The 23,765-nt window shown below is 38.5% G+C and overlaps 1 protein-coding gene across 5 annotated transcripts in view; it reads right to left on the bottom strand.

Moving 5' to 3' along the window:
• cgnb (cingulin b) overlaps window positions 1-23,765 on the bottom strand; it is a 37,264-nt gene continuing 13,499 nt past the window's right edge. For 2 of the 5 annotated variants that reach the window (XM_046844124.1, XM_046844125.1), the window contains 19 exons: window positions 22,583-22,683; window positions 22,194-22,263; window positions 19,959-20,038; window positions 18,772-18,904; window positions 18,086-18,298; window positions 16,073-16,200; window positions 14,019-14,045; window positions 11,363-11,459; window positions 10,806-11,003; window positions 9,951-10,040; window positions 8,912-9,157; window positions 7,538-7,708; window positions 4,903-5,064; window positions 4,567-4,656; window positions 4,372-4,455; window positions 3,048-3,166; window positions 2,794-2,902; window positions 1,419-1,582; window positions 1-418 (listed from right to left, as the gene is read on the bottom strand). In XM_046844124.1, the coding sequence (XP_046700080.1) occupies window positions 286-418; window positions 1,419-1,582; window positions 2,794-2,902; window positions 3,048-3,166; window positions 4,372-4,455; window positions 4,567-4,656; window positions 4,903-5,064; window positions 7,538-7,708; window positions 8,912-9,157; window positions 9,951-10,040; window positions 10,806-11,003; window positions 11,363-11,459; window positions 14,019-14,045; window positions 16,073-16,200; window positions 18,086-18,298; window positions 18,772-18,904; window positions 19,959-20,038; window positions 22,194-22,263; window positions 22,583-22,683 (2,415 nt within the window). In that variant the 3' untranslated portion in view covers window positions 1-285. The remainder of the gene's footprint in view (window positions 419-1,418; window positions 1,583-2,793; window positions 2,903-3,047; window positions 3,167-4,371; window positions 4,456-4,566; window positions 4,657-4,902; window positions 5,065-7,537; window positions 7,709-8,911; window positions 9,158-9,950; window positions 10,041-10,805; window positions 11,004-11,362; window positions 11,460-14,018; window positions 14,046-16,072; window positions 16,201-18,085; window positions 18,299-18,771; window positions 18,905-19,958; window positions 20,039-22,193; window positions 22,264-22,582; window positions 22,684-23,765) is intronic. The other 3 variants (XM_046844127.1, XM_046844126.1, XM_046844128.1) reach the window with 3 other exon arrangements.

The following is a 23,765-nucleotide window of genomic DNA, read 5'->3' as shown; positions in this document are numbered from 1 at the left end:
GGGGAAAAATGACTTTATAGAACTAATCAGAAAGAACCATATATTCAGTTGGACAGTAAAAAGGACAGTGTATGATTCTGAATGTATCTAAAACTTCATTTCACAAGAAATGTATTGATCATTTTTTTTATTTTCTCGTGAGCTCACGTCAAAACTAGAACGTTCAGGCACTTTACAAAATTAAGGCATTCGATTGTTATTGGTTTATACGCATGGTCGATTTATCAATAAAAAGATAGAAATCCAAGTGTCATGGTTTTTCGTTTCGCTCGCTTCACTCCATCTTCAGCAGGTGGTGGTCTGAAGCGGTGATTCTGTCAAGATGGAGGCGATGCTGTTCGAGTCGAAGCATCCATCGTCCTCCTCTGAGCTGAGAGTGGACAGCAGCATGGGACGCCGTGTCTGCTGAATCTTCCTCCTGACAAACACATCACAAATCACCAAGCCAAAAGAAATCACAGCTGAGATTAGTGTCGCAACAGAGCCCCATCACCGCAATTATTTGGTTATTTAACACCAAATGGATGCAGTTGACAAAAAAAAATTGTAAAAATACATTTTTTTGACATTTTATTGAATGAATAAATGTGTTACTAGTAAACTTTCTAAGAAAATAAAATTTCTTTCAACATCCACCACTATTTTGCTAGCAGTCAGTAAACATATACTATGATACAGTAAACACTAATATATATATCATATCACAGAAATGTCTTCTTGTGATACACATTATATATACAAATGTTTGTGGACACATCTTGCTTTCTGAACATCCCACTTCACATGTAGTCTTCATTTGCTCTTCCCTTCACTCTTCTGGGAAGAAGTTCCACTAGATTTTGGCGTGTGCATGTAGAGATTTCTTCATCCACAAGGGTGTTAGTAAAGTCAGGTACTGATGTAGGAGAGATGAGGAAGCCTGGGATTCAGTCAGCGTTCACATTCTTCCCAATAGTGTTGAATTGATCTATAGCTGGAGATCTTCCACTGCAGCCCATGTAAAGCATATCTACAAGAAGCTGGTTTTGTGCACAGGGGCATTGTAATGTTGGATCAAGTGAAGCGATAATATAATTCTACCATATCCAATACAATTGTGTAGTAACAATTTGGAGAAGAATCCCATATGGCTGGAAAATTCAAGTGTCCCAATACTTTTTGTCTATATAGTGGATATCTAATGCTCCAAATATAGGCATCTGGTCATTGATTATCAGTATTAGTGCTTAAGACATTAGATTTCTGATCAAAAGGTCGTGAGTTGAAATTCCAGCACCTACAAGTTGCCACTGCTGGGCCCTTGAGCAAGGCCCTTAACCCTCAAGTGATTGTTTATAAAATAAGTGGATTTTGATAAGCACATCTGCTAAATGCCATAAATGTTAAAGTATGTATGCAGGAAGTAAATATGAACAGACCTCAGCTCGCTGTCCAGTGTGCTGACTTTGGCCTGCAGGACGTCCTTCAGCTCCTGCTGCTCCTCCAGGTCCCTCAGAATCTTCCGCCTCACGCCTTCCAGTCTCTCCACCTCTCCCTCGCTATCATCCAACTGCCTCTTCAGTGCCTTCACACGCAGAGCGAGCTGCACACACAACATTTTATTACTTTTATTTAGATCAGAGATCTTTATGTATCTTTTACATGTAGTATCTTTGCAAAAATGAAAAGACTGCTTTCATATTAGGATGTTAATTCTCCAACCAGGAGAGGGCGCTAATTTCTGACGTCAAAATGACTTAAAAGAAAAAGAACAATGAGAATCCCAGTGAAAACAGTGTTCAAACAGAAGAAAGAAACTTGTACAGGATCAAACCGTTTTATGTAGCACTTTTAAAGCCAGCACAAGATTTATAGTAAACTCTTTACATTAATTGTACACCGAGTTCCTTCAATAAAAAAATACATTGAGTTTTTATGTAATATTTGTTAGTCTGGATTAATAATCTGGCCTCGTGGTATGAAGGAGAAAGAATGCTGGCCCTCATTAATAAAAGTTACCCATCCCTGATTTAGATCCTCCCCCAAGTGCTGTATAAGGATGGCATGTGAGAAAAATCTGGAATGTTTACAGTTACTGCTGATACTCTTGAGTATAGTATACAGGATACAGCGTAAAAGTGTAAACGTTTTTTGTATTATGAATGAAGGCGATCTAAAAATAAGACTCTGCTTAAGAAAAGACATAATGAAGATTCTCCAAGACTCAGAGACCCCCACATGCCCCTGCACATGGAATGGGATGCTCAAAAAGCAAATACAAATCTTATGCTCAGGTGTCCACAAACTTTTGCAGCGTCGCATCAGACACCCGATCCGCTATCTGCCTGCATTTGAAGCAGGTACCCAAAGTATCTGGTAGACACCCGTATTCACAGCAGGAACCTGAAGAATACAGTTGCCAGCCGTATTCACAGCAAGAACCTGAAGAATCTGGTAACCACCCACATTTGCAGCAGGTATCTAAAGAATCCGGTAGCAACCTGCATTCAAGGCAGGTACCCAAAAAATCCAATAGCTGTCATTTTTGCAGCGTATCTAGAGCAGGTATCTGAAAAACCTGGTAGCCGCTCGTATTCACAGCAGAAACACGAAAAACCTGGAGACACCCACATTTGCAACAGATACCCAAAAAATCCAGGAGCCACCCACATTCGCAGCAGCTGCCGTATGTTGCAGTGTATTTGCAGCAGGCACCCAATTGCATATGATTAAAGTCTAGTTTGACTGCAGCCTTAATAAGGTAATCCTCATTTGTGTGTGTGTGTGTGTGTGTGTGTGTGTGTGTATATATACCTGGTCTCGCTGTTCAGCATGCTGGTTTCTCTCCAGGTCCAGTGTGGCACTGACATCCTTTAATTTCCTCTCCATCCTCCTTTGTGCTGCTTGAATGCTGCTTTTCTCTCTGAACAGCCGTTTTTACACAAAACCAACCATTTAATACACAAATACTGAACATGTGCTATTTTGCATCATATAATTTTAAACCAGTCATATGATTATACATAGGTGGTGTGTGTGTGTGTGTGTGTATGTGTGTGTACGCGCACCTCTCCTCGCTGTGCAACCGATCCTCCAGCTCCTGGATTTTGCTTTCCAGTATTGTGACTCCTGCAGAAGATCGAGGTTGACTTTCCATATCTGCGACACGAGACTTCAGCTCTTTCATCTGAGAAACAAAGAAGCAAAGGAAACTGAACTTCTCTGTGGAATCAGTGTGTGTTGTTTACTTGTACTTGTTCCTGTCCTTACACACTCTCACACACACTACAGGGCTTGTGAAAATTTTAGCATTTAGCACGGTGTTCCTAGATGCATCGTACTGGATTTTTAGGTATGTGTAAAAAAAATATATACAGACAGACAGAAAGGCAGACAGAGAGATAAACAGACAGACAGACAGACAGAGAGACAATGAACATTGTCTCAAAGCAGCTTTACACAGATAATGTGTTGCTAAAATGAATAAGATGTTCTTTATAATTGTAAGTTTGTCCCTGATGTAGTTGTTTTCTCCTCGAAACATCAACGACTTCTAAACAGAGTTTTCCCTCGCGGAGAACCTCGCCAGCCAGCAGCATCTCAACTTCCTGAGAAGGCTGAGGAAATCCTAGCTTTTTAATTCATGTGGTTTTATGTAGCACCTTGGTCCTGGAGGATGATGTTTCATTTCACTGTCTTGTAAACCAACTGTGGTTGAAATGACACTAAAATCCACTTGACTTAATCCACTTTCTTTTGAACACTGTTCTCCACTAGGGGGCACTGACCAATAAAAAACATCAAAAGCTTTTTAATAATAATAATAAAAAAAAATAATCATTTTGTGCATATTGCATATATTTCATTTTTTTTCGGCACAATACTTTTAGTATTCAGAAAGTTACCAATAATTTGTGACCAATATTTTATATGCAAATTCACTTCTCCTCACTTAACTGCATTCTTGCGATCGCTTCTGCCTCAGTTATGGAAATGAAAATCCCTAATCCTAAATCTTTCCAGAGACTGGCAAAGTTAGCCATTTTGAGTGTTTTTATTTGAGATATACTCACTGGCCAATTTAATAAGAACACCTTTACACCTGCTTATTCATGTAACTCAAATCAGAGAATCACGTGGCAGCGTAACATCAAGGGCTCCATTTAATCTGCACATCCAAAAACAAATCCAGGGAAAACTACTGATCTCCTGGGATTTTTTTATTTGTTTTTACGCACAACAGTCTCGAGAGTTTAAATATAATACCGAGAAAGTAATACTGCATATTGAGCGATTGTTGAAGAATAAAAGCTGTCAAGTATATTTTTTGCTTTAAATGCATCGTGAGGCGTTCATGATCATTTTGACACGGCCATATAAAAACCTGTGTACCTGTCTCTCCACTGAACTCTTGTCCATCTCAAGGTCATGTCTGGCTGAGCGCTCTTGCATTAAATCAGAGCGGAGTTGATCCATCTTTAATAAAAAAAAAAAAAAAAAACATACATTAAGAGGTTACTGTAAAAACAAATTATAAATAAATAAATAAATAAAAAACACTTGAGGATTTGGTGGAGATTTGGCAACCTGCTCACGGCTTCGTGTGATGCGCTCGTTCAAAAGCTCTGCTCCAGTCTTTTCCTCCTCCAGTTCTATCTCCAAAGTCTTTATTTTATCCTAAGACATGTAGGCAAATATGAGGGTCACATTAACACCCCACACACACACACACACACACACACACACACGCACACGCTTCTTTATATTAACAGGAAACACTCAGCCCATAACAGATTGGATCCTGCACTATTCCCATCAGACAATGTCCTGTGTCCTGTATTTGACTATCAAATGAACACACACACACACACACACACACACACACACACACACACACACACACACACACACACACACACACACCTCTAGAAGCCGTATCTCTCTGCTGCGGTCCGTCTGAGAAGTTCTCTCATTGTCCCGCTCACTCTCCAGGTGTTTGAGACGGCTGCTCAGTAGCTCCTTATCCAGCTGAGCACCATCCCTTTCCTCAGAACACACCAGCAATTCCTTCTTCAGACGTGACACCTGATACACACCACCACACAGGTCACCATAATCAAAGAGGAAATAAACAAAATTCAAGCAAGGGTTGATAAAAGAGCACAGTATATGAGTCTGTTAAGAAACTAAGAAGGTTATGGAATCTAGATCGAAGTTTACGCCAAACATGACAAAAATTGTGAGTGATATTTGCCTGAAACTGTTCACAAAAACAAAACAGTCAGATGCAGAAGTTATAGTGGCCAAGAAGGTCCACCTTAATTTCCTTATATCTAGAACACTAAAAGAGAAAGTTGCACAGTCTTGATGTATTCACATTGTGCTGAAAGGATTTTGTCTGTTTTGATGTGATCTGCTAAATAAGAAAACATTAAACTAAACTTGTTATTGGATCTATAGTCCATTGTAAAAAAAGCAAACTGATTCTACGAAAATCTTCAACAGAGTTAAGTTTGGATATGCACTGTAATCTGCAACTCAACTTTTGCAGATTAATTGGCACCGATGATTGATTTGCGGGACTATGGATAATAATCCATACTGATAGTTTTTCCGGGTTGCGGCTGCGCCGAAGAAGGACCGCAGTCCTTTTACAGTAGGAGAGCGGCCTCTAGAGGCGAATCACTTCCATTCCGTGCTGTTTGCTTCGACACGTCAAACTGCGTGCTGTACGTCATTCATTTTATAATGCATTAAATAAAGTTAACAGATAAAATGAGCATTTATTTAATAAAAAAAAAAATTAGTAAATTTTGAAATTTATTTAAATTTTGCATTATGGGTTCTGTTTGTTTTTTTTTTAAATCAGTATTCATTTTAAAAACTTTCTCGATCGGTTAATTAATCGGTTATGAGCAAGTACAATCCAATCTAGCTATTTGTATCTGTAAAATCCACGGTCGAGCTCTAGTAACTGAAATTCAACTGAAATTCAACTGTAATTGAATTGAATTTGAGTTCTCAAATTGGATTGGTTGCAAGGTGTGCAGAATTTCTGAATAGCAGCACGACTCAGACAGTGGATCTGGAGGTACCGTGGACGGCGTAATGTACTAATGCACTTGTTCTATTGATGTTTTGTTAGTAAAAGCTCATACGCAGAGCGCCATATAACCCAAAACTGATACAAAAGATTTCTATGTTTAAATAAGTGTACGGAGACGCTGTTAAAGGAACTCCTTTGATATAATATTATGCAAGTAGCAACAGGAACATGCCAGTCATTGATAAGTAAAACACCATGATAATTTGCTTTGGTATGAGGGGAATAATACATCACTTTCCATGTTGGAGCAGTGTGATGCCATTACTGCGTCAAACCGTTATAAACATCTCTGGTCTTTAGAAATAAAACAGCAATTTTACCAGACTTTTGTATATCAGGGAGGATCGGCCGGGCACGATGATGCTTCGACTTTATAGACAATTCACCATTTGGTGTTATAATAAGTAAAAAACTCCTGTGAAGATGTTCCACTAGATTTTAAATTGTGCTTGTGGGGATTTGTGGAGATTCATTTATCCACAAGGGCTTAAGTAAAGCGCCAGTCATTCCAGAGTTCCAATTTATAGTTCATTTGATCAGAGGTCAAAACTCAAAAGCAGGCCACTTTCACATCTTCCAACCCATGTAAACCATATCTTCATGCAGTTAGTTTGGTGCAAAGGGCAGTGTCATGCCGAAACAGGTCGCTTAGCGCAAGTGAAGGGAAAATTTCATGCTACCACATCCAAAGACAATATAATTGTTTGCCTCCAACTTTGTGCTACCAGCAGTGGTGGATGAAGTAAACAAACCATGTGCTTGAGTTGAAGTAGAGATGCATTAAGTAAAATATTACTACTTTTAACTTTCACTTGACTAAAAGTACAATTAGCACAACAATCTATTAATAGAATAATATTAAAGAGTCAAACACTGTTTGGTTTCTATTAAAAATTAGGTGTTGTGGTAAGTTGGAGTCAGGAGTTTCTTCCATCATTTATTTCTCTCAAAATGTTCTGGTTGCTGTAGAACTGTATTTTGGTGATAAGTAGATACCACTATGCCCTGATTGGTGGCTTGCTGAGTGTTTGACCAGTTAAGTTTTTTATCCCCTCATTAATTAAAAGGAACGACTGATTTCACAAATTGTAGTTAAGAAAAAACATTTGACTTTAAAATGTATATCGAAGTTCAAGTCTCCTCAAATGGAAATTACAGATACGTGAAAAGGCTACTTAAGTACAGCAACGAAATTTACTCCCTCACTGTCCTCCACTGGCTACCAGTCTGCAGAAGAACCAGGTATGGCTGGAAAAGTCACATGTCTCCATACTATTGTCCATATCATGTTTTATATGTATTATATTCATTTTGGATCATGTTCTACTTACTACTTACATTTACATTTTCCAGGTTATTTGTTCATGAAAGAAATACAAAAGATTACTGTGTGTATAATTAACTAGAGCAGGACAAAATGCCAACTAAAGGTCCTGTGGTGTTTCCTCTCACCTCGTCCTGCGCTGCTTTGAGGTTGTTCTGCGTTCTCTGCAGCTCAGCCAGCCGGTCCTTATTCAGCCTCTGGGACTCCTGAAGCTCTTTACGAGAACGATCCCTGAAGTCATCTAGCTGAGCCTGCAGGCTGTGAACGGACTGCCGAGAATCGCCCATCATCAAGTCTATCTGTAATACAATGACAAATAAATGTTTACAAACACTATTTAACGATCATTTTGAGGACAATATCGTATTCTAGCAGGATTTTATATTTAAAAAAAAAAACATCAAAAAGGCATAAAATGTAGTGATGCAAAATAAGAAAGCCTTCGGGGTGAATTTGGTGTAAGCAGGAGAGTGATGGAGATTAATTATTATTGATTAGCTAGTCATGTTGTACAAATTGCAATGAATTTATTTAATTCAATGATAAACAAAACAAAATAATGGCAATTTCGCAACATAAGATTGTGTTTTTCATACGCCCTTATCCAGAGCGACGTACAAAAGTGCTTTGAGTCTCCAGCAATGAAAAATCATACTTTGTTAAAAAAAATAATAATACCAGCAAGCAGTAAAATAAACAATTTTGAAAATGTCAAACTTTAGAAATGAGTTTATTAGAGGGACAGCGCATGTAGGACGTTTTGGAGACAAGGTGAGGGAGGCGAGATTGAGATGGTTTGGACATGTGCAAAGGAGGGACATTGGGTATATCGGTAGCAGAATGCTGAGGATGGAGCTACCAGGAAGGAGAAAAATAGGAAGACCATGGAGGAGGTTTATGGATGTGCAGGTAGTTGGTTTGAAAGAGCCGAAAGAAGAAGAAAAAATTAAAAACCACTTACATATACAGGTAGTCCCCGATTTATAATAGAGATGGGTTTTGATGACCCCTTCGTAACTTGGCCTAACCTAAGACCAAACTCGGGGACTACCTGTATACCTTCTGATGTAGGTGTGGGCCTGACTTTATTAACACCCTTGTGGATGAATGAATCTCCAAAAATCTAGTGGAATATCTTCCTAATAAAGTGGAGGTCATTATAATAGCAAATAGGGGCTAAAAATGCTAAGTAATGGTTAAAAAGAACACAAGAACCCTATGGTCAGGTGTCTACAAACTTTTCTCAGTATAGTACACCATTTAAAAATAGGACCATCAATCAATTACACTCAACACAAACTATTTGTAAAGTGGAAAAATCACTGCTCTACAGTTCGTGCCTTTGAGTGTTCGCTAAAAAGTCAATCGGTCACTTATGGTTTACAGAATGTAGCCAGTGTGAGGTGTCTTGTTTTATGCCTTTATTATTATCTTCACTCATGTTGCTTTGCTAGCTGTAATAACACTACAAGAAGCTGTCTTACACATTCAAAAATACCCACATCTTTGTTCATCTTCTCCAGTGTACGATCAAGCATCCTCTTCTGCTCTTCGAGTTCAGATTTGTTACGACGCAGAGTCTCTCGCTCCTTTTCCCGTTCTTCCAGTTGCCGTCCGAGTTCCTCTTTCTCGTGGCTGAGACGGGACGCTGCACGCCGCGCTTCCTCCAGCTGCGTCTTCAGGAGTCGGTTCTCGTCCTCCAGCGCATCTGGATCCCTACCATCGGGCAGGCTGGTGTGCAGCTGGGACTGGAAAAAGGAAGTGCATGGATTGTGTTTGTTACAGCGCTTGTCACCAGTTTGGAAACAGATAGTCTTATGGTTTTTGAGACTCATGCATGTTCCTTTTTGATTCTTTGCGACAAACTAGGTAAAAGTCAAAAACAAATAAGAATTGAACAGTGAATGCGTGGAAGAATGTTTTGTGGACAGATAAATCATAATTTGACCTTTTTGGCTCTAACAGAAGAACTTATATAAGACAAAGAGCAGGAGAGATGATGTTAGTAGACTGCCTCACCCACACAGTGAAACATGGAGGTGGAAGCTTAATAGTTTGCGGTTGTTTTGGAGCAGGGAAGGCTGGAGACTTATTACGGGTGAAAGGAACCAACATGGCTCCCATTCCATACATCAACACTCATTGGAACCAACTTCACCATCCAACAAGACAATGAGCCGAAGCGCAATTCCCAGCTCTGTAAGCGTTATTTAGAGATCGTATGGGGTGCTATCAATCATGGAATAGCCTGCCCAGGCACCGCACCTAAACCTTTTGAACTGATTTGGGATGAACTGGATTATTAGGTCAAAAAGAAATCTCCAACTGGCGAAAAACACCTTTGCTAAGGGGCAAGGTATATAGAGGCAAACTATTTCAGCAGAATGTTTGGAGAAATGAACTGTGTGTAAAATTGTTAATCATGCTAAAGGATGATTTTTCAATGAAAAAAGTGTAACATCTGTACATTTACATAGTTGTTTGGTCAAACATAAAATCTATACAAAATACTGAAGTGAATTGAATATGTGAGCACTGTACCATGCGAGCAATTCTTTCTCTAAGGCGAGTGTTGGCCTCTTGAAGGTCAAGAGTAGTGTCTTTGGTAGGATCCTGAGATGACAGTGAAGCCTTGGAAAAAGGCAGATACAGTAAGTAAGGATAATTGATAAAACAAGCAGAAGAAGTAGAATAACTATGATTATAAAACAACAAAATTAGGACAAAGAAATTGAAGTCAGTTCGAACTACTTCATGAATACACAAAACAATACAGCGTATAGTATTATTTATTAACCATCCACCATACCACTGCGCTGAAAAAGATCATTCCTGCCACTTTTACCTCACTCCAAGTCAAAAGTCAAAGGAAAAGCTATCGAGCTATCGATTGCTCAGTTATTAACACAATATATCTCTCATATCATTCTGTCATCACAAACATTTATGACAGAAGTCTTGTAGCTTTGACATTTTTAAAGCTTAAACTATGATGTGTTAAATTAAAACACTTCACTACACTATGGCAAACATGGCAAGACTCATTGTTTACAGCACTGGTTTGTGCATTTCCATTTGTCAGTGTTTTATTACTACAAAGCCGAGCATTTCTTAACTAACAAAATCATAAGGCAAACTTTTTTATGTCGTCTGTGAAGCTGAGAGATCTTCACATCGATCTCCAGCATAAAAACGTCCTGTGGGATACAACTCGTGTCTGCAAATGATTGTCTAAAGTTATACATATAGATTGCCTTAGTTTCCAAAATGAAAAGGAAAAAAAAGTTAAATTTTTTCTGGGTAGAATAATAATTAAATAATCTACATTTTAATGAATCTTTTTTTATGCTTTATCAGGCCAAATAATGAAAAACCGATGGAAAATTTTTCCAGCACCTTGGAAAGCTCCTCTTTGTCCTTCTTCGATTGGTCCTTCAGTTTGTCGATCTCGGCCTTGAGCTCCTGTTCTTTGTTTTGACTGCTTCTTCTCAGGCATGTGAGCTCCTCCTCCTTCTTTACCAGCTCAGCTTTCTGCTCATTGATTGTTAATCGTGCCTGTTTCACATCGTCGAGACGGCGCTGCAGCTCTTGGGCCTAATTAAATATGGTTGTTTTGACATGACCAACAATATAATGTCCTGAAAAAATTAATGTCCGACACAAGAGTCTCCAAGTTTGGGATTTTGTAGGCAACAAGCTAGCAGCTAACTGTAAATAACAATGTACATTATAAGGACACAAGCATTGGAACATCTAACTTAACCAGCCACAATGATTCTTTCCCAATCAGCTTCCACAAAAATTGACACACAGCACATCGCTGTATTTCAAACGTCTCTGTGGCAGAACGTATGTCAAACGTCTGTTGCAGACGTGGTAACACAAGTGGTGTTGATTTATTTATTGATAAAAACTTCCAAGCAAAATGCCCTAAATCACAATAGATGTATTACCTGAGTGAGAGAGTGCGAGTCTGTTTCACACGTCTGCTTCTTTAGGCTGAGCAGTTTTTCCTCAAGATTCTTCTTTTCTTGTTGAGCCTGCAGCAGTCTAGACAAGCAGACCGTTCAGGATTATATCAACAACCCCCACACACATTCACACGACTTATCACGGAGTTAAGATAAACCATAAATCCTACACACATCAAGCCCACATCAATCATCACATTATATTGTACTTGTTTAAAGAATTCACTTCTTTACACATTCAAAAAAACTAAACACCGTGTGAAGCGAATATGGAGTTCCAATACCATTTGGCATTAATTTTTTTTCCCACTTATACACTCCGAAATTTTGGCTCAGTCCTGTCGAAGCAATTCAGTAAACAAGTAGACATTCTTCGTGAACAAAATGGTGGCAAGATTGTAAACAAAAACATAATAATAATAATAATCATTCACACACATACACAGACAATCAAAGAATCAGACATTTTGGTAATATTTTTTAGTAAATAAGCACCAGGTTAGCAAAAACATCCCACCTGAAACGCATGATCTGGTTAGTCATAACCCGATTTAATCGCCTTTGATTTAATTCGCATTGCATGTTCATTATCGCTGCCTTGATCACGAATCCTGATTTGATGGCTGTTGCTTATATACATATATAATCATTGCTTTTGCTCATTAGGTTTAAAGCTTTTGCAGATTTCAAGATGATGTTATTAGCGGTTTGTTTTGATCAAAGAAGCAATACATAGCCTTTGTGGTAAATTGTGGTAAATTGTGGTAAGTGCTTTACATCAAGGGTTCCTTCATTATTTACTGCATTAGCTTACTTTAGCATGAAAACCATAACGGTAATCTTCAACATTATTTAAAAAAACAAACATTAAGAATGTTGTAAGCAAGTAAGTTATCAGTGATGTCACACCAAGTGTCTGCATGAAATGATATTCATTCTATTACCATAAATTGGCATTAATCATCCAATAATAATATGCATAAAATGTAATGATTTATTTGGACTAAGTATACAGCCTTTTGCCACTATCATTTATGAATTTTGCCAAATAACAAATGTAAATCTAAATGAAGACACACTGCCTGGCCATAGACATACCCTGTGCTCATGGAGAAGATACTCTATTTTTACTCGAAGTACTCTACTTACTCTATTTCATAAGGGTCTGGATTTGAGTGCATCAAGCACCAAAACTAACTAAGGAGACAGCTGAAATTACTAAAATTTGGTTAAGAGCTGTCACAATATTAAAATCAGGATAAATAAATCATCTTCAAGGAAGAAATGTGATCAGAAAAAAGCTGGAACGATCGTGATCAGAGATCCGAGACCACATTGGGACTAAAATTTGTGGTTAAGAAAACCACTTCAGCAAACCATCAGCAAGGCTAATAAAATTGAGAGCGTAAAAATTGGACTCTGGAGAAAAGGTCATGTTGTCCGAGTGAGGATAAGGGAAAGAAAATATATGCATCATACCTAGTTCCTTCTGTACAAGCCTGTGGGGGCAGGGTTATGATCTGAGGTTGCTTTATTTGTTCAGGTTTAAGTTTAATAAAATTATATGCCCAAAATATGAGGTCAGCTGACTACCTAAATACACTAAATGACCAGGTTTTTGCAGTTTACGCACCTATTACTACACACCTCAACAATGGGACTGCAATGAATGGACATTCTGTGCCACCCAGATGAGGATGGGTTCCCTTTTGAGTTTGGTTCCTTTAAAGGTTTCTTCCTCATACCATCTCAGGGAGTTTTTCCCTTGCCACAGTTACCACTGAGTCGAAACCTTGAGAGGAACCAGAATCAAAAGGGGACCCATCCTCATCTGGGTTGCACCGAATGTCCATTTATAGCAGATATACGATTTTGCGGGGTACAGTGATGATGATCAGAAGTGAAAATGAGGCCTGAGTCAAAGTAGCAGACTGTTGACATTAACTACAGTCCAATCCATCCTCAAAGCTCCCGTTCTTACTCCGGAATTTCATGGAACCACCCAAAGCGTTGATGAGAAACCGTCACCAGCTGCACAGAGTGGCCTCTAATCAAAGAGAACACTATCCAGAAGCAGGCCTTAACCCCGCTGAGAGTCTTTATTTTACGTTCGTTTTCTTGAAGATCTTGAAAAGTAATCACTTTAACTTTCGGTGGAAATAAATGCTAAATGTGTTGCTGCATGAGCTTATTGACACGATGCCACAGCAAAATATTAGTGTGTGACTTTTTTTTTTTTTTTTTGGCCAGGCAGTGTATTTAATCCTTAGTCTCTGCAGATGTATTATTATTATTATTTGTAGATTGGGTGTAATTTGGTTCAATATTAAAAATAGCATTAATTCAATCAAATAATTAATAATGTCCATAATTTGACTTGTAGTTAATCCATTCTGAAGTTCTGTTAAATGCTTCCTAATGCAGTAGATAATTTTGAAAAATAAAAAAAGACCCTTAATATAAATCTTTACCACATTTAAAAGTTAAAAGTAATACATGTACAATTTTTTATGTCTTTTATTTTATAGATAACTGTGGGCATTTCAATTATATAAGCCCAAATGCCTGAAAGTGATCAGTATGTATTGCTTCTTAATGCAGTCCGAAGCCCCTCGGTAAATCTAGACATCTTTCTCACTTTTGAAAAGTGCTGTGCTGTCTGTTCCTGGCAAACAGAAACCAGAGGTAAAGTCAGTCATGAGAAAAACAAAAGCAAATAAAAAAGCAAAAACAAAACACAATTTTTAACACTAAAACTTTTCGGTCTTTTATGTTCATAAAAATATGAATACACTATATGGACAAAAATATTGGGATACTTGACGTTTCCATTCATATGTGGTTCCTCCTCAAAAATGTTACCACAATCTTGAAGGCACACAATTGACAATGACAATGCCCATGTGCACAAATCCAGCTTCATAAAAATATACTTTACATGGTTCGAAGTGGAAGATCTCTTTGACCTTAACTCAAATCTCCACAAAATCTAGTGGACCATCTTCCGAGAGGAGTGGAGGTTATAATAACAGCAAATAGAGACTAAATATGAAATGAGATATACATTTAAAAAAGCTAATTGTCAAGTGTCTATGAACATTTATCCATATAGTGTATTTATACTATCAGTTTAATCATCCTATCCTCCATTCAGTTTAATTTATTTGTACTGTGCCATACATATAAATCGAGGTCAAACCTTATGCAATTTAACTCATGATACTTCACTATAATGTGTATAAGGAACTGACAAATATCACCTGCTCCCAATGTAGTCCAAGTGATTTAAAAAAACAACAACAAAAAAACACAAAAAAACACAAAAAATGCAGGAAGAATATTGCTGATCTGATGAATATTGCCTTTAAGACTAATCATTATTATTGTATTGTATTGTATTAAAACTATTAATATTAACAGAAAGTTGGCCCATTTGGTTTCAACTGTAGAAAACTGACAAAGGCTTTAAAACACACTTCTGACTCTAAAATTCACTGCAGCTAATCGACATGGGTTGGAGCACAAATCTCCACAAGTACCTTCCAAAATCTTGTTTTGAAAAGGAAAGGTTATTCCACCTGCAAATACAGACTAAAATATGGAATTGGATGTTCAAAAACCCCACAATCTTATAGCCAGGCATACAAACTTTTGTCCATATCGTATATCTGGACTTATTGTTTTTAGCACTGCAAAAGCGACAGCTGGGGCCATACAGATGAAAGGATGTGGTGTTTAACAGACCAACCCATGAGCGTGTTTACATATGATAACTTGCATGAGGGAGAAAAAAAAAAAAAAAAAAAAAACACCTTTGGTAAATAATGAGTCAAACATTGAGAACTTTCAGGCTGCTTAAACACCCGGTGTGTATTTAGAATTAACACACTTGAACCACACTACTGTAACCCTCCAATTAAAAAAATGTAATTAAAATTAATTTTCAACATTGACACTAATGATGGACAGGAGCATGGAGCTTGGTCAGAGCCTGTCTGAGCTTCCGAAACAACCAGAAGAGGAACGCTTGGGCTTAGACAGACACTGAGCACCATATTCACAAACTACTTCTTGTATAATTACAGGAGGAAACAAATAACCGAGGATGAAGCCGCCTTGTGCAGGGAAACTCCTGACATACAAATGTGTCCCTGTGCTAATCTAAAGTACATAATAAACTTTAGGCTGCAGATAAAAGCTTAAAAACCAGATTGTCGACTTGGTTCAGCCTTTTGCATGTGCAAAGGTCAGTTTGTATGGCAAATGAAGGTCCCTAAATATAAAAAAATACTACACTAAGAGTGGGACATAGTCAAAAAAAATAATAAATAAATAAAATTATATATATATATATATATATATATATATATATATATATATATATATATATATAAAACATTTTATATATATATATATATATATATATATATATATATATAGAGAGAGAGAGAGAGAGAGAGAGAGAGAGAGAGAGAGAGAGAGAGAGAGAGAGAGAGAGATTATATAATTGTTCTAATATAAGGAGAAATGTTTGTGTTTAATTATACACCGCTTTCGTGACAGTAATCTGAAACCTGAGTCATGTACTTTTCCCAAATATTAAATATTAGGCTTAAATTCAGGTTTAAATGTAGTAGGATGTTAAAAGTTGTAGAGGAGAATGAAATTGTGTGTGCTGAATGTAAAGCTCACTCCTGCTCGACCGAGGTTATCTGCTCCTTCCAGCGCTCGCCCTGCTCCCTGTAACTGTCCAGCTCCTCCTCCAGAGCCAGAATGGAGACGTTCACTTTCTGCCGCTCTTCCTCTATCTCCTTCTGTGACTGAAAAGAGGTGGTTTTATAAATAGGCCGCCTGAATGAAATAAAAGAGGCTCAAATAATACACAGGAATTCTGATGAACTAAAGGAGCCTCTTTACACCTCATATAATATGCCCAAGACCTCTGTTCATCCAAAACCGTCTTATCCGGGGTGCTAGGTGTTTTCTTGTAGCAGCGATAAATCGTGAAAACATTGCTCTGTATGCACTAAAAAGTAGACTTCTGTGTAAAATAAAACAGGGGTCCCCAATCTACTGCCAGCGAGCCGAATACAACCTGCCCCCACAGTTGAAACAACCCTTTTCATATTTTAAATGTATGTCTTACTCATATCTGATTTTATTTGGTAATACAGTTTGTTTTTTAAACAAAAAATTCCCTTAGATATTAATGTAGCCTAGTTATTTGTTAGATTCACCCACCCACCAACAGAATGGTACATTCAACATGATGTAACATTTTGATTTCAATAGCAAGGAATATGAAAAAGTGATAGTAATAATGCTCTTTTAATAAGCTCTATATCTTGAAAAGTCATGCTCCTTTGTTTGTATGATGCATAATAAAATATGTAACTAATCTAGCATTAGGAGCCTAGTTATTTGTTAGATTCACCCACCCACCAACAGAATGGTACATTCAACATGATGTAACATTTTGATTTCAATAGCAAGGAATATGAAAAAGTGATAGTAATAATGCTCTTTTAATAAGCTCTATATCTTGAAAAGTCATGCTCCTTTGTTTGTATGATGCATAATAAAATATGTAACTAATCTAGCATTAGGAGACTTAATAATTAATTAAATAATTCTTATCCTCCGTCAGTCATTGTGGAAGGAAAAAACAGCTATTAAATCCACACAAATGTATTTCAACTTGGGCAGTTTGCTACAGATGCGGTTTGTGAGCTCTGGCTAGTGCACGTTATTGTAAAGCAACATTTTCAAGCAACATGGAACACACACTGCTGATTCTGAAGTACTCATGGGAGATTACTTTTGATCCTGGCAGCACATGATGACTGAAAGAGTCGCTTGTCAGTGTTCAGACCGTACGCCACACACTGCAACAAGTCGGTTTGCACGCCCGTCCTCCCAGAAGGAAGCTTCTTCTAAAGCTGGCTCACAAGAAAGCCTGCAAATGTTTTGCTGAAGACAAACTGTTCAAAAGCATGGATTACTGGAACCATGTCCAATGGTCTGATGTGTCCAGCATGTGTAAAGGCTTGGGACACCCTGGTGGGGGGTACCAAAGAAATTGTGTCTTGCAAACAGTGAAGCATGGTGGTGGTTGCATTATGGTCTGGGTCTGCATGAGTGCTGCTAGTACTGGGGGGCTGCGGCTCCTTGAGAGAAACATGGATTCCAACATGTACTCTAATATTCTGAAGCGTAACATGATGCTTCTCCTTTCAGAAACTGGGCTGAACGGCAGCTTTACAACATAATAACCCCAAATGTTAGCTGAAGGTGATGGAGTGGTCATGTATGTCTTCAGACCTGAACCCTATTGAGCACCTGTGGAGCATCCTCAAGTGGAAGGTGAAGAAGCGCCAGGTGTCTAACATCCAGCAGCTCCGTGATGTCATTATGGAGGAGTGGAAGAGGATCCCAGCAACAACCTGTGCAGCTCTGGTGAATTCTATGCCCAGGAGGATTAAGGCAGTGCTACATAACAATGGTGCTCACACAAAATATTAACACTTTGGACAGTAAATCAGTACTGTTTCACAAGCTGCGTGTTGACTACTCTAAAGTATCTACAAGTTTCATTTCTATAGTATTGTTGCTTAAAAAATATACTAAAATAGTTGCTGAAATGTGAGGGGTGTACTTACTTTTGTGAGATACTGTACATATATACTAAGACACACGTACACACACCTGCGAGACCTGCTCCATGCTCTTCCGAAGTGCCTCCATATTTCGGCTGTACTGTTCCCGGAGTGCCTCCATCTCCCTGTCGTGGGCAGCCACCTCGTCCTTTAGTGCCCCCTTGAGTGCAGTGAGCTCCCTTTCTCTCATGTGCAGGGTCTCTTCCTGCTTCTGCCTCAGCATCATCACCTCAGTCAGCTCGGTCTGAAGCGTCATCAGGTCCTGATGGAAAATCGGCATAATGGAAACCAGGGCTGTTTATCTCTGGGCTGCATGTGGCTTGTGAATACAGTATATGGTGGTATTTATTGGTTTGAGGGTATTATATGTATTTTGGGGTACCTGAAGACTCCGATATTAACCATATAGTAGAAATAACATGAGAACATCAGGTGTAGTCAATAAAGCCCCTGTTTGGGACAAAGACCCAAGAAACATAAGCTGACGTGACCCAAGGATCACCGCTAAAAGACTTTTACAATATAAAATATGAAAGATTCCATGGATTGGCATCCTGTCAGTGATTCCCTAAATGATTCCCAGAATTGGTCTAGCCTACAATAACCATCCATACACACATCTCCTACAATCTCTTTACGATTACAGCATGGCACTGAAAGCCGAAATGCTGTATAAAGTCAGCCGAACATCTTCCACCTGAAAAATAGACCATGGGTGTTGTGTGTCTGCTTTACCATGTGCAGTGTGTCTGATTGAGGCGTGTTCTCCGATACTCTTCTCAGCTCATCCTGGAGCTGAGCCAGCTGATCCTCCTGCTGATGAAAGCGAGACTCCAGCCCTTCCTTCTCCAAGCGCAGCTCTGCCATTCTAAACGAAAAAAAAAAAATCCATTTGGATCTAAATTCACAATTTATTTTTATTTATTATTTTTTTTTATGTATATATTTCTATTTTTCATTTTGATGCAAAAAGGCAAATAAATGCACTAAAGGGGGTTAGTTTTCACAGATATTCTTGTGTGCAATTTCAGCAATAAAAAAAATTACATTTTTCTAAAAAAGGAAACAATTTATTTGTTCATTTTAAGGGTCTTATTTTCTAAATTTAGTATTGCTCTTTAATAAAGAAAAAGTACTTCTTATCCGATTACTCGATTATTCTTCGGAATAATCGGTAGAATACTGGATTACTAAAATAATCGATAGCAGCAACTTTCAGATGTCCAAACACTTTTGTCCATATATTGTATTAAAGTGATGTGTGAACAAGCTGGAAGTAAATTGTCTATATTTCAGCTCAATGAAAGATGGATTTTAGAAGAATTTTACCGAAATACTGATATAGGTGTATAGTGCAATGTTTTCTAAACTAGAAGAAAGGTCATGTTTTGTTCGGTCCCGGCTCCCAAAATGCTTTTACACAATGTTTACCGAGTGTTACACATTTACAGAGTGTTCCTGATCGCTGGTTTAAAGCAAACTGGAAGCCAAAAGTGGTCGAAGAAAATACTGAGATGGAATCATGTTGGAAAACACTGATACACAACCAAATCTCCATGTTGTACTTCTCACACATTTTATCTGCCATCAATCTATTTATGTTGAATTCATCCTACTTCCAACTTGGAATTACGACATTTCAGCACTCAGTGGGTTTGAGCTGCAAAGTGGAAAAAACATAAAACACTTCTATGCTTGTCTTTTGTTAACAATGAGCGAACTGTGACGAGAGATGTACATTTTCCTCAGCAAATCGGTGAACTGTTATATTAATAGTGTGTTGAGTATATTCATATGGAAAGTGGGCGTTTACTTTGTTTGTTTTTTGCTGGTCAGACATTCCGAGTTATAACATTTAGACGAATTTAGCATTGAATCGCTTTCTTTGAAACACACACACACACAAATGTTGTTTTTTTTACCGATCCAGGGTATGCTGCAGTTCTCTCTTGGTCTGAGCGAGCTGCTGTTGTAAGCGAGTGTCTGTTGCCTCCTTCTCCTCCTGCACAACCACACATTACCCTTAGTAACATCAATTGATTTAACAGAGAAATAAAGCAGAGATATACACATACACTCACACAGATACACACATATACACACACACAGACTGTCACAAAGCAACTTTAGAGAACTGTATACTTTAATCCTCTGATGAATCGGCATGAGATGACTCCTGTGAGGAAAAACCTCCCTGACATAATATGAGGAAGAAACCCTGAGAGGAATCAGACTCTAAAGGGAACCCGTCCTCCCTGAGAGACACCTGATACTGTCACTCCTTGACCATCTGTAGAGTTTCAGGTGAGTCAGCTGGCAGAGGCATCCCTACACTACACATGTGTTTTTGTGCCACTTCATCAGTGTGCAACAGTCTTCTGAGGTAACACAACACAGCTCAGTCTAATTGCTCACACACTTAATTCAAATATACACCCACAACTAAATCTCACAAACACACACACACACACACACACACACACACACACACACACACACACACACACACACACACACACACACACAGAAGCAGGAAAGCTGCACAAAATGCACAAACATTAAAATATCACCTCACACAAACAACAATTCTTTCCGGCTAACAAAGAAGAAAGTGTTGCGATTGTGACAAACTTGACCTATGTTATCAATTATAAACCATCAACTGCTCACGAAGCAACAACGAGAAAGTGTCTCAGAGTACAGATCAGAGAATATAAACACAAACTGATTTTCATTCAAATAAAACAAAACTCAATGTTAATCTTAAACTTGTTTGTCAGATGGCAAAAACTACAATATCTTATTTTATATATATTACTGGCATATGATCAGACAGAACCAATAAAAAATTGTCTAGGGGGTGCACACGTATTGATACCTAACCGTTCTGGTACAGTGGCTAATCGATCCGTACAGAAAACACGATTTGTCATACACATGTGCGAAAAACTTCCTGTCAGCAGCGCCGGTTTTACCACAGTCTAACAATATGGCTTATTTTGCGTTTTATGCACAGCTACAAGAATTTCTCTTAATAAAAGCCTCTTGACTTGACTTGGAAGGAAGGAAGGAAGGAAGGAAAGAAAGAAAAAAGCAAAGACAAGTAAAAAAATAAGAAAAAAGGGAGGACAAAAAAGAAAGATAAGAGTGGAAGACAAGTAATAGAGTAGATAAGCAAGAAGATAAGAAAGAAAGCAAGAAAGAAAAAAGCAAGAAAGCAAGAAAGAAAAAAGCAAGAAAGAGCCTTCTAGTTCAGCCATGGTACAGAGTGCTTCCAGCAAAGAGAGTTAAGGGTCATGTTCCGTTTTATTTATTATCTGATTTTGAACGATGTTTATTTTGGAAAATTACATCACTTGTAGAAAAGTCAGGTACTGTAGGTGATGTGAGGAGTGCAGTCAGTGTACCAATTCCTCCAAAAAGGTGTTCAATAGGGTTATAAAAGGTCTATAGCAGGACACTCAAGATCTTCAGCACCATTCAAAGAAAACAATATCTTTATAGAGCTTTGGGCAGCAGGACATTGTCAGTGAAGAGAAATTATTTATTCTACCACATCCGCTTCTTTCTGTTTCTCTCCTAATTTGCTGTCTTTCGAAGGAACATTCATTCAGTGACAAAATCTACAACCAAACACTAGGATTCAAATAATCTCATATCTGCTTCCCTGGCAGCTCAAAACAGTATTTTATTACACCCAGATGAACCGTGAGGGTTAAGTAAGTAGAAAAGAGATCTGGTTTCAGAGTCATGAATAGTGTAGCATGGGTATATCTGATAGGTCTGACACTGAAAGGGAAGCTCTCTTAAAATGTATTAGCTTCTTAGTTCTACCTCAATTGTTAATGCATCGCTGACTTGCACGCCACTCTAATCAGCAGTCTAATTTACAGGCACGGTTACTAGGAGACCGATGGAGGATGATTCATATACAAGGGGCCTTAGGCAAACAATGAATTACCACATTTGTGTACATATACAAACACAAACACACAGACATAGAGAGATAGCGCATATAAGGACATACACACACAAACATATAGACACAAATGGAGAACACCTCTTGCCATCTCATCTCGATCATCTCTCTACACACACTCATGACAGCACACTTCCAGGAAATGCAAATTTTTTTATGTGAACGTGAGCCTGCTCACCTTCCGTTCTCTGTACCGCTCGTGAATAATATCCGCCTTTCGTCTCAGGGACTTCTCGTTCTCAGTAGATCTGATGATGTCAGGTAAAAAAAAACAATGAAATAAAGCATATAAAAGGAGAAGGATGTGTTAAGAGCTGTGCAATATGACACTGTAATACTGATATTGTGAGAAATGTTGATCTCCTTTTGCAAACTTTTCTGTAAACGTTGTACAAAAGCGTGATTTGAACACGGCTGGGTTTTACTGGCCCTTTGTTATCAACCTTCTATGTAGTCATATAGATCATGTAGGTATGTCTTCAATTAAATATAGTCACGTGACCTTTTCCGTCATGTCACCCATCCCTCCGTTTTACATCTACTGTCTGCACTGCGAAAGATGCTTACCCTTCTCTGAGCACTTCGTAGATCGCCTGCTTTTCTTCAGCTTCACCTCCATTTGTCGAACCTGTACTTTGGTTTTGGAAACTCTGAAGAACAGGAGCTACCTACAATGAAGGCAAGAGCATTTAAAAGCTACATTAAACAATGGGAACAGAAGAAACCCCAGAATTATTGCTACCCAAAATTAGACCAGCTAGTTAGAGCAGTATCATCACTCTATTACAGGTTTTAACTGGCTATGAAGTAAATTTCCCCCAGAATTTAAAACACGTCGCAGATTTTCAAACAAACGTTGCAGTCTCTCAAACATGTGTCGCAGACTCTCAACCAAACACACGTTCCAGACTCTCAAACAAACACACGTTCCAGACTCTCAACCAAACACACACCCCAGATTCTCAAACAAACACACGCCCCAGACTCTCAAACAAACAAACATCCCAGACTCTCAAACACATTTCCCAGACTCTCAAACAAACAAACATCCCACACTCTCAAACATACGTCCCAGACTCTCAAACGAACACATCCCAGACTCTCAAACAAACACACGCCCCAGACTCTCAAACAAACACACGCCCCAGACTCTCAAACAAACAAACATCCCAGACTCTCAAACACACGCCCCAGTTTCTCAAACACATTTCCCAGACTCTCAAACAAACAAACATCCCACACTTTCAAACACACGTCCAAGACTCTCAAACAAACACACGTCCAAGACCCTCAAACAAACATACGTCCCAGACTCTCAAACAAACATAGGTCCCAGACTCTCAAACACATTTCCCAGACTCTCAAACAAACAAACATCCCACACTCTCAAACACACTTCCAAGACTCTCAAACAAACATACGTCCCAGACTCTCAAACAAACACACATCCCAGACTCTCAAACAAACACACGCCCCAGTCTCTCAAACAAACACACATCCCAGACTCTCAAACACATTTCCCAGACTCTTAAACAAACAAACATCCCAGACTCTCAAACACATTTCCCAGACTCTCAAACAAACAAACATCCCACACTCTCAAACATACGTCCCAGACTCTCAAACAAACACACCTCCCAGACTCTCAAACAAACACACGCCCCAGACTCTCAAACAAACACACGCCCCAGACTCTCAAACAAACAAACATCCCACACTCTCAAACAAACACATGCCCCAGACTCTCAAA

The sequence above is a fragment of the Silurus meridionalis genome, chromosome 29 (assembly GCF_014805685.1).
Source record: "Silurus meridionalis isolate SWU-2019-XX chromosome 29, ASM1480568v1, whole genome shotgun sequence".
Lineage (NCBI taxonomy): Eukaryota > Metazoa > Chordata > Actinopteri > Siluriformes > Siluridae > Silurus > Silurus meridionalis.
This window is presented reverse-complemented; position numbering and strand designations above follow the sequence as displayed.